This window comes from Larimichthys crocea, chromosome I (assembly GCF_000972845.2).
Source record: "Larimichthys crocea isolate SSNF chromosome I, L_crocea_2.0, whole genome shotgun sequence".
In the NCBI taxonomy this organism is placed as follows: domain Eukaryota; kingdom Metazoa; phylum Chordata; class Actinopteri; family Sciaenidae; genus Larimichthys; species Larimichthys crocea.
The window spans coordinates 1,715,102-1,726,752 of NC_040011.1; the positions used below are offsets into that span (position 1 = coordinate 1,715,102).

General features: G+C 39.8%; 1 protein-coding gene across 2 annotated transcripts; it reads left to right on the forward strand.

Annotated features, from left to right (window-relative positions):
• The first annotated feature begins 132 nt into the window (after positions 1-132).
• tmem144b (transmembrane protein 144b) lies at positions 133-11,411 on the forward strand. 2 transcript variants are annotated; one of them, XM_027286315.1, is made up of 12 exons: positions 133-153; positions 764-931; positions 1,032-1,154; positions 2,511-2,610; positions 2,809-2,889; positions 3,016-3,094; positions 3,323-3,402; positions 5,172-5,290; positions 5,628-5,747; positions 7,250-7,347; positions 8,838-8,891; positions 10,815-11,411. In XM_027286315.1, exons 2-12 carry the CDS (start codon positions 790-792, stop codon positions 10,896-10,898), a joined length of 1,080 nt encoding a protein of 359 aa, XP_027142116.1. In that variant the 5' UTR covers positions 133-153; positions 764-789; the 3' UTR covers positions 10,899-11,411. The 2 variants fall into 2 exon arrangements, with proteins under 2 accessions (XP_027142116.1, XP_010741217.2); XM_010742915.3 differs by lacking the exon at positions 133-153 and adding an exon at positions 400-658.
• Positions 11,412-11,651: the final 240 nt, after the last annotated feature.

Below are 11,651 nucleotides of genomic sequence, written 5' to 3' on the forward strand. Positions count from 1 at the left end.
TATACATCCGCGCGTTTTAGGCGACATCTGCTGGCTCATTTCCTTAATTCTTAATTGTTTGAATACATGATATAAAACGTGGAAAGTATAATAGAACATAAGTGTGCAAAGGGGGAAACGAATGAAAGCAGGAAACGCATATCTTCTCTTGAGGTAGGGAAATGCAGTCTTGGCGCTGCAGCTCAAATACAGGATTTCCTGATGTGAATAAAACAGGTTTAAATATAGAATGTGCTCTCTGTGAAGACTGTCTGAGCTGTGCTCAGCACGCCAGGCAACCTTGTTGAGATCATTTGTTTATGTGTGTGTATTGTGTCCTAACCTTGCATTAATTCAGCATATTTATTTTTATGGACCACAAATAATTTCAGACATGACTGAAGTGGTTTTGCCGCCTGTTCCACAGTGTTGGCACGGTGGTCATGAATCCACTGCAGCCACCATGCGTCAGGCTGAGTGATTAGATAATTGGTAGCACCTGGCTGAGTGTCAGACCTTGCCACTGCAGTTACACACGGCCTTTTAACACTGTGGACAGGCTATAGCACATTAAAACAAACATTTAGTTTTAACATGCTCGAAGCAAAATACCCACATTTGCTTTTATTTGTTACCGCGTTATCGGTGAGCTGTCATGGTGCACATGCTGCTGAACAAGGTATGAAAACAGCATTAATTTGTCTGTGATGATGAATGTGAGGGAGCCTGAGGCTAGTGTCAGGAATCAATAACCTTGGATGTTTTTGCTTTCACATGCTTCCAGGTGCCAGATGTGATGAAAAAGCTGCAATGTGCAAATTGGAAACATTTGATCTCACCTTAAACTCAACCAATATGACTCATTTCGCCTACGGAATTGCTGCAAATTTGGTTGCTGTGCTGTTGTATGGAAGCAACATAGTTCCTGTCAAAAGAATAGAGATGGGAGATGGTAGGCATACAGCACTTTTTCTTGACATTTAACAGTATTAAATATAATATAATAATACTCTGAAGGCTTCTATGAGAATTTGCCTGCGTTCTGTCCACAGGCATGTTTTTTCAGTGGGTATCCTGTGCAGCAATATGGGTTGTATCTATGGTCGGAGACCTGATGCTTCAGTCACCCAAATTCTACCCTTTTGCCATGCTTGGAGGTGTCATCTGGGCTACAGGTATTGTCTTATTAAAGTAAAACTTCAACTTCAAATCATTTATGCTCATTTCATGTGATTTGAGTGCAAGGTTGGTCTCAGAAGATTAAGTCTCCTTCAAGTGTCCAGCTAGGTTGGGACACAGCAGATGGACTTAAATCATCCAATATAAAGAGATGTTCTGCTGCAGTCCATCTTAAAATGATGTTGGTATGCTTCCAGTGAGAGATGAGACCAACTTTGAGGACAGTGTCCCATTTTATACTTTATGTTAATGATATAAAGTACACTTATGTTTAGTACTGTTGACAGTGCACTATTTTAGCCTAAAATTAATATTTGCCAGTGCCAGAAATTATACAAGCTGTGTGCTAATGAGTTCTTCTATAGTGGCAATTTAAAGAATATTTCAAAATCTATCACATGTTAGTGTGCTCATCCAACCCTGCTGGGTTGAGGATAAAAAGCAGAAAACAAAGTAAAAAGAAATAGGTTAGTGAAGTCATATTTTATAAATATCTTTCTGTTCATACAACCATACAGACTTATACAGTGATGGGAATAAGTATTCATTTGCAATGTGCCCTTTCACATGACATTTAGACCAGACATTGGCATTAACTTTAAACTATGCAAATAAAGAAATTGTAATATGCCAATCCACATAAATATTATGTCAAACAACACAGGACAAAAGTTTCTGGATGGCAGTAAGAAAAAGCACTAAACCAGGTGATTCCATATTGATAAGTTCTCCTGCCTGTGCTGCGGGCTACTGCATGTTGGTAGGTTTGTATTTTCACCCTGACAAAAAGTATACAGCTCTGAATGCAAGTAAACAAATCATTTGTTCCCGATCTGTCAAGCAAGAAACCTCTCATGATGGCTAGTGGCAATAAGCTTTCGCAAGACCTTCGAAAACAACATTGTAAAGCCACACAGCAATGTCACTGGTTACAGATGGATTTTCTCGACTCCTAAAATCTGCTATGAGCACCCATTGGTGCCATTATCCGCATGTTTCCCAAACAATTTCCCTACGGGGATTAATAAAGTACTTCTGATTCTGATGTTGAAGGAGTTTTGCTCCATCACCTGACCATGCACAGTAGCTCATGTAGCTCAAACATATTTTACATGAAACTGGTTATTATAATATTAGTCATCTGTATTTTCTGTTAAAACATTTAACTTTTTGCCCAAACGTTATTGACTACAGTCTTTGTCACTGCCACTTCCATGTACTGTTTACAAAGAGTGAACACAGCCATTTCTTACCAGCTTTCCTGTTAACAAAATGGGACATATGGGAGGTTCACACTAACTCTAAGGCATGCATGTTGCTAACTTTTTCTGTCATGTCATCATCATCTACAGGCAATATAGCAGTTGTTCCAATTGTTAAAGCAATTGGCCTCGCTCTTGGGATTTTAATTTGGGGATCCTCAAGTTTGTTGATGGGCTGGGCCAGTTCAAGGTAAGTTAGATGAATATTTGTCCTTCCAGCCAGAACCGAAAACTAATTTCTGTCCTGCAAGTTTGCTCTAACCTTTTTTTAAAAAAAGGCCATCATGGTGTATTTAAGCAAGTGAAATTGTTGGGAATGGAGATGTCATCTCACATCATCATCAGATTTTCTTCAAAATATAATTGAATATGGCTTTTTGTTTCCTAGATTTGGCTGGTTTGGGATTGTTGCTCAGGAGGTTTCCAGGCCCATATTAAATTATTGTGGAGCTGGGTTGTGTCTGCTCAGGTTAGCTACATTTTGAAGTTCACTACTTTTTGATATAAGAACAAAAGAAAAAAAATGCAAGGGGGAAAAAAAAGTCAATTTATTTTGGACGAAAGACATGCTTTTTTTGTTTTGTCCTTTTTGCAGTGGCTTGATCTTTTTCTTTGTGAAATCGGACGTTGAACTGCATCCCAACCCCGAATCGATTCCATTACTTATTGACAGGGTGAGTACATTGATTGGATGTTGGTCTGTTTCATTTCTGAACCTCACACTCAAAGCAAATTTAAATTCACCAATGTTCATACAAGGAGAATGTGAAGGACAATCGATTCCTGCCACTTGGTATCTCAAAGTGAGTTGTGATGACTTTGTCTTGTTTCGTGTGTTCTGCTGGTGTCATTGTTTTGAAAAACAGCATGACTCCATATTAGGATGTTGTTCCTTTCTGCAGAGAATAACGTCAAGCAACTATGGACCAAGTTCCTCAGAGTTCTGGATAGATGTGATCGGACCAAAGACCAGGCGGTTAATGTGAGCTAACTCATTAACAGTCAGTGAGCTGTGTGCACAGATATTGTACTTGCAAGCTAAAAACATAGGAAAGATTTATGAAACATTGATTTTGATTAAATTATCAGTGGAAGTGTTTCTCGAGGGTAAAACACATTTTAAATATTTTAATGAAGCCCTAGGCTTTTCACCCAAGGTCTTAGTCATTCACTCTGCAGCTGCTGGCTACCTTGGCCTTGAATGTAATACAATTTATGTCTTAGCAAGTGTAGCAAGTTTCTTTTCAGGTGACATACATGACATGTGTAGGATTGGTGTAGATGCAGATTGCAACACTCTCAGTTCACCCTAAAAACTACAGTGTATGTAAAATTTTTAAAAAAAAGGCCCTATCTAGATTTTAGCCCTATCTCTATTAGTCCTTTCTTGGGTACTGTACACACATCGTGGTCTCATGGAAGAGGATGCACAGCATATAGATATCAAAAGCTCATTTTTAAAGTAAACATATACAGACATCCCAAGTCTCCCGGAAGTCCGGGAGTCTCCCTGATATTAACAGTGGCTCCCTGATGCCCGCGAGCTAGGTAAAACATCCCGGATTTTGGATTACGCGAGAGAGATAAAAAAAAATGCGAGTGCGAGCATAAAGAAAAGATAGTACCTCGCGCATCATGCTCGGATTACTTTCAGTTACATTGCGCAGGCATAGGCGAGAGGAGGGGAGGGGGGTGAGCGCGTGAGACTGAGATACAATGAGCTACATGAAGCACCCGTGCATGCATTCAAGCGAGCATGGTTGCGAGTGAGAGCGCGCCGATTGGTTTGGTCAGCAAAATACACCAATAAGCTTTCGTCTCCCGGAAATGACTTTTTGGAACTTGGGATGTCTGCATATATGGTGATTTTACACTGATAAACATAGTTGGGCATATTCAATTTCAGACAGAGACACAAGTGAATGAAGTAAACATTTATTTATTACAACATGATATCTAGTAATTAAGTCTTGACAAAAATGGCGACTCTACAGGGAGACCTTTCTGATCAAGGGGCATTGGCCCTTAGAAACAGCAAGATAAATTCCCCCCCACCCCCATGGAGTCCAGACACTGTTGGTGGTGGCTGATGAAATAATGAATCTGCAAACACTGAGTGGAGATGTGGAGAGGCTGTGCAACACAGCAGCATACTGAAGATAAAGTGAGAAAATCATTAGCAAGCTGATAGGCTAACTGCGTGTGTTGCTGTATTGTAAGATAGACGTGACTAGCTGCAGAAAACGGCTGATAACATGATTGACAGCCCCAGATAATGTCAGCTATGAGATTAGTGTGAGCATGTATGAGAGGACAGAAAGAGGAATTAACTAGAGGCTTAAATGCAAAAGAATAGTCTTCATTTCTGCAATATTCTCTAAATGGGGCCACCTAAATCTCACACACTGCAACTTTTTAATAAAAAGTTTCAAACTAAAATACCACTTAATACAACAAGTAAGGTAAAATGTTAGTACTCAATGAAATGAAAGAGCTAAACAGCAGAAATCCTTAAATGCATAAAATGCGGCACACTTGCTGATGATTGCAGTTTGATCAGTAGTGCATCGTTTCTCCTTGTTTGATGAAAAGTGTGGAAAAATAGCTGTATACATCCCAACCATGCACATTCAGTCCTGAGAATTTCATCAGTGTTGTATGTAATAGTTAAATTAGTTTTAATTCAACAATGTCAGCAGAGATCTAAAATCCATCCCATCAAGCAGTTTCTCAGTCCACTCATCTTTTCAGCGGCTACCTGCTTGCTGTTGTGTCAGGCCTGCTGTACGGCTCCTCCTTTGTACCCATCCTCTACATTAAGACCCATTCATCATGCCATGACAGCATGTTCCACGGAGCCAGTGTCTATGGTAACATTTTAGTTTTTTATAACCACCTTCACTTTGGACCTTTTTTAAGCTACCATCAATTACTTCAATGTTCTCTTAGGTTTTGAATGCTACCACACTGTTGGTTTATAACCCTCCAGAGAACCAGGTGTAATATGGAATTCCCTGACACACACTAAACACCGTCAGTAAAATAGCTTGAGGATTTCTTTTTACAATAAAACGTGTTCTGCATTTTTGTATCACTTTAGCTCTAACTGTGATTACCTTTATAGACCTTGATATTAGCTTTTATTGCAGACCTGCAGGGCTAAACACAAAGGATGTGAAACTTGAAATAGTTTTGACCTCTTCACAGACCTGGACTACGTTTACGCGCAGTGCTCTGGCATTTTCATTGCAAGCACAGTGTACTTTGCCATCTACTGCGCTGCCATGAATAATAAGCCCAGAATCTACTCCAGAGCCATCCTACCAGGTAATGTACAATATTGTCAGTTTTGTTGCATAACCAATATTGAGTCATGTCATTGACAATTGAAATTGAGTTAACACAACTGACTTTTCTTACCAAGAGTCAGAATTAGTTGTAACTATTCTTCTTTTCAGTATAAATCTATTATTAAATTACCACTATTCCACACAAAAAAAATAAGATAGGACAGGTTTTAGTCAATGATGATTGTTAATACTTTTCTCTCTTTAGGCCATTAGAAATTCTTCACATTAGACAGTCTAAAAATGAAAGCTGCTCATAATTCAAGGCTGGATTCAGGCTCGTAATTCAAGGCCGGATACAGGCCCATAATTTGTAATGTGAAGTAGCAAGACATTTCTATTTTTAAAGGGCCATAATGCAAAAAAATTGGTCAGGAACCACTTCTAAACAAACCACGAGCTGCTGCCCTTCATCATATTCACCTCTGTCAGTCAGTCTAAAAACTATGGCTCCTGACTACAGTGTGACACCATTTTCCACCAGCTGATTTATATCTGTGAACCACTGAACTGTCATGCCCAAGGGGGCCACAAGAGTGTTTAATAATAGCTCCAGTTTGACTCAAGGCATGAGTTGAGACACGATGGGAACAATCAGAGGAAATGCAGAAGCTTCCTTTGCCAAGCTCTATGCATAAACACATCCACTCGGGATGGTTGGATGTGTTAATTTAGGCAAAACCGCTGAGAGCAAACATGCCCACTGCGACCTGATCAGTTGTTTGGGTTACAGCTTGGTGGGTGGTGCTTCAGAGTAGACCTTCATTTCATGGCACCACGGGGGACTTCAACACCATGTCCACACATTTACAGTTACTCTGAAAATTAAAATGAGGGACATGTTCTTCTTAGACCTACCCTACAATTTGTGGCCCAGTTAGTGATTCCTGTAACTATTTAAAGGGATAGTTCATGTATTTTGAAGTGGGGTTGTATGAGGCAATTATGCATAGACTTCCAACCTTCTTGACCCAAACAGCTGATCTGTGGTGTAATACAGTCAACAGTTGAAAGTTCTACGGTGAGTACCAAAGAATATTGGTGTCTGACACCAAAGTAAGCTGTGAAATATTCATAGCATACACTTAAAGGGATATGTGTATCCATGACAACAGCTTTTTGAAGAGCTGTTATGAGGCTCAGAGTGTGGTGGCTTTGGTTGCTCTGGTGGTCTCACCGTTAATTGTGCATAACTATAAGTCTTTATATAATTTGAACTGAAAAGTTATATAGAAGGTTCACTACTGTCATAAATTGGGAAATGAGGTATTCTTTTGTGCTGTGAAGTTGGCCATTTTAATATGAGGGCTTATGGAGACATATTCTGTAGCCATCCTCGAGTGGCTGTTCGTGGCTAAGATGCCGACATTTAATTCTCTGCACCTCTTCAAATCATGTTTTTCTACTTGAATTGAAAACTCTGACTCTCTACTTGCTTGTCTGCTGTGGCAAGAATAACTCCTGTCTCTTTCTGCTCTTCAGGTCTGTTGTCTGGAATAATGTGGGCATTGGCTACATACTGCTGGTTCTTGGCCAATAACTACCTGAGTGCAGTCATTACCTTTCCTATTATCAGTGCAGTAAGTACACCATGTCCTAAAACTGAGTGTGCTGGTCAAATAAGTGCTATCTGTTCACCACCAATTGGACTGACAGATTCAAGTGTGCACACTGTACTTGACCTGTACTGAAGAATCAATGTGAATTTTCCCTCAACACTGAGCAAACACTCAATAATTATGTTTTTCAGAGGTTTCAGTTTTGTTTACAATGTGTCAACATTCCTGCGTAGTCTGCTGAAACTCATTAGTCAAGATATAGCCATGCATCATTTATCTCGAGATTTATTTCTATTTTTTTTTTTTCTGACTGTGATATTTCCCTTGTGGTGATATTTTCCAGGAAAAGCTCAGTGTCCAGAATGGGTGGAAGAAAGTTTAATTTCCCAGAAGAGCTCAACTGATTACAAAATACAATGGCTATCCCCATTGTCATTGTATTCTGACATTTTGTAGAAGATGAGTTTTTGCAAAGCATTAGGATTCATCTTCTGGGGATCATAGAAATCAAGCATTCATTTTCAGTATCATTTCTGGGGCCAATTGAATGGCAATTTAGCTGGTAGTTGTTGAGGTGTCTAAAGGCCAACTCACACCGGACGCGGAACGGAAGCGGAACGGCACCGCCGCGGTCACCGTAGCATATAGAAGCCAGTCTAGTCAATGAGAGCACTCACACAGGGCGCGGATCAGACGCGGATCAGAAGCGTCCCAGAAGCAGCTCTCCGCGCCACGGCGCGAGCTTTCCGCAGGATTTCTATTTCTTCCGCGAGCCGCGGCTAAACCTCGTAAATTTCAACAGAGCACTGCGCACCAGACAGGAAACCGGGCCTTGAATCAACGTAATAAACTTCCGCCCCCTTTCAAAATAAAACACAATACTCAGTTCATGTAGCTTTTTACAACTTCACATCAACGTTACGTCATGACCGGTGGCACCAGGTGATCAAAGATTGATCAAAGGGTCTCAACGAGAGACTAATTGTTGAAGTGGAACAACGCACAATCCTTTATGACACAACAGATGCTTTTTTTATAATCTCCTCCACGTCGGAGAAGCAAAGTCAGCTGTTTGTTGTTGTTGTTTTCTTTATACACTGTTTATCGCGGGGTCTCGGGTATGTCCAGGATTCTCGCGTGATCTCGTGATCTTGCGTGAATACGGCCGGCTTGCTCCGCTGCCGTTCCGTGGCTGATCCGCGTCCGGTGTGAGTTGACGCCGGGCAAAGTACCGTTCCGCTTCCGTTCCGCGTTCGGTGTGAGTCCCGTGTAAATGTTGCCCTAGACTTGGTGATGGATAAACCTGCTGCTCTAGGACCATGAAGGAATAAAACTATTGCCATCCTCTATCTGTCATTCTTCCTTCTGTTAGAATTACATTATTGTTTTTTCATACTTTGAAAGTCCCATGCAGCTTACATTCACACACTGATTAATTCTTTGGCTCTCAGTTTTTAATTGTAAATGTATAACAAGAAAAATATTTGGTTTGTTGTTTGGCTCCTCCGTAGGGATATGGTCTGGTTGCAGCACTGTGGGGATCTTTGGTGTTCAGAGAGATTAAGGTAAGATACAGTTCTGTTAAATGCTTTAGGGTTGAACAGGGTGAGTTGAGCCAGTTTTAACTTGAGGCATCTTTTAAAGTTATCATAATGGTAATGTCTCCAACTAAAATATGTACATATATTTTGGGATGTGGTGCATCTCTGGGAATTTTGATCTAAAATGAACAGCTTCCAAAATTTGACTTTCCAAAAAACCTGGGCTCACAGCTAAACTAACCCCCCAGTGAGGAATAGTTGAATGTAGTGGAAGTAAATTATGCCATTGATTATGTAGAGGTAAAATTTAACATTTTCATCAATAATAAGCACACAGTGATTCTACATTAAAGCATGTCAAATACAATACCAAATGACTTCTTAAAGGTTTTATTGAAAGATATTTTCTTTAGTAAGTTGTACTTATTCTACATCTAGCGTCTTAATACCCCATCTTATTTTAGTATTCACTCAGACTACTTTCATCTGCTCACCTTGCTTTTCCCTTCAGTTCCCATTTCCACAGATGCGCGCGCACACACCTACACCTCTCTCTCTTCACACACAGGCTTGCTCCACATCTTACCCTGTTTCTCTCTGCCTGTGCGTCTGCTCTGTTGACTTTCTTTGTCAGCAGTATCTTGTAAAGTCACTCAAAAAACACAACTTGCTTTGTGGATTTTTTCACCTGTGATTTTGGTTTCTGTGAGCCACATGTGGATGGGAATTGTTGTTGATGATGTAAGCTACCAAAAGAGTAAAATTCAACATGGTATGAATGACATCAGCAGTCTGTTCACTATTCATAATGCCAGAGAAGGTCTCTCAATTCAGGGTGATGTGATTGTCACTAGATTGTAAGGGTGAGGGGCGACTATCCAATAGTTAATCAATCACAGATAGATATATATATTTTTTTTTTTTTTTTTTACTGTGAACTTGGTTAAAAAAAACAGTAATTCAGTTACTTAATTAATGGGAAATGCTGTTAGAATTACAGTGAAATTTTATTACAAGAATCAAAGTCGAGTTCAGCCACTGGCTCAATTGCTCAAGGCCTTTTGCCACAGATTATCTGCCCCAGCCATTTTGACAAACTTGTATCATCCAGCAGTTTAGCTTCCTAAAGCTCTAACACGTAAGATACTGTATTTTTCAAACTTGTTTGTAATTCAGACACAAGAATTATGACTCCTGTGACATTGAAGTTCTTACTGTTGAGAAGAAATTGCTGAAATCAATGGTCGACTGTGAGGAGGGAAGAAATTTCAATTTATTGAAGCCAAGGAGAAATGGTACATCAGAAGTGCCTGAGTCAGTCTCACATTCTGCCCAACTCATGCTGGTGGATCGACTTTAAACCCCAAGATAACACCACAAATACTACACGCCTAGAATTATCTAAAGAAAATATCTTTACCTATGTTAGTGTTACCGTCAGCATATTCTAGTCTGGAGACACTGTCTGTTTATGTTAATGGAGCATCAACAGCAAGCTATCTATTGTGTCTAGGAAGACAACATTAGGTCTCTTCGACCCGATAGACTGGCACCTGCTGTTCTCATGCAAAGCCAAACAACTAATACTGCTGAGGACCTCAAGGCCCACACGTGACCCTGTGTAACCTAAGGATAGAAAATGCCATAACACTTACCACTTATTCTATGCTTCTCTTTATCACAAGATGAGCAAAATATATGGTCAATTTTGTATGACCAGTTTTGTAGTGGTTTCCCACAGGCCCAAATCGCTAATCTAGTCTGCTATGGATAACATGCTTTAGTCATCCAAAGAAAATTTCACTGGCAAAACTACCCGGCCAGCAGACGACATTTCTTGTGACTTTGAAATGTTTTTAAAGTTTTTATTAAGTTCAACTACAAAGGAACACAGTCAGAACCAAATATTTTGAGTAGAGCTGACGTCAAACACCTGTTTTCCCTCAGGGATTAGCCAACTGCTCCATCTTCCTCTTGGCCTCCTGTGTTGTGCTGACTGGTTCCTTGCTGACCGCCATCTCAAAGCTCTAAAACTAAAAGAAACATCTAGTGATTGTCATATTTTCAAAATATTAACTCCCGTTCTCTAGTTGATTTAGAAATGAATGCCCTTGATTTTATAAAGCACTTTTGAACCTCATGAAAATAAAAGTGGCATGGTGATTGAGTTGAATGTAAAACTTTATTCTCTGACTTGGTGGCAGTGTCCTGCAGGAACCACCCTTGTGTTTTTTTTTTTCTTTGTTTGTTTGTTTGTTTGGTTGAAAGGGGAAGTTTGCTGTTAAACTATATTTGTTGTTGAAATTATGTTTAAAATATATACTCACCTGTTCTTTGTTCAGTTGCTAATAAAATGTCCATGCAATATGTTTACTATGTCACCCACTCAAACTGTTTTAGATTGGCTGTCATACTAAGACACTGCACATATCAGTTTATGTAATGACAAGGTGCTGGTTTATGAGTCACGATTTGGCCTTTTGTACAGCTTGTAAACTTTGTCTTATTTTCACACCTATTAAAACATCTAGTGCTGACACACAAATTGTGTATTCATTTGCTTTATATAGAAATCTAGCATATTTATGCCAACACTGTTTTTCTAACAGTTCATGGCCTGCTCGTCTTTTCACCATTTGGTTTGTGTGCAGTACCGGGATACTAAAGCAGTGTGTTCTGGTTGATTTGGATCACGCGTATGAGAGAACAGATGATGGCACAAAGTCCACGGGAGTTCTGAATGAATACATCACCTAGATGGTGGAGGAGAGTATGCTAATGGGG

Excerpts from the sequence above, each read along its gene's own strand:
- tmem144b (XM_010742915.3), top strand. The coding sequence starts at position 574 with ATGCTCGAAGCAAAATACCCACATTTGCTTTTATTTGTTACCGCGTTA. Across the intron at positions 5,291-5,627 it reads CCACGGAGCCAGTGTCTATG|ACCTGGACTACGTTTACGCG; the intron begins GTAACATTTTAG and ends ACCTCTTCACAG. Across the intron at positions 5,748-7,249 it reads CTCCAGAGCCATCCTACCAG|GTCTGTTGTCTGGAATAATG; the intron begins GTAATGTACAAT and ends TCTGCTCTTCAG.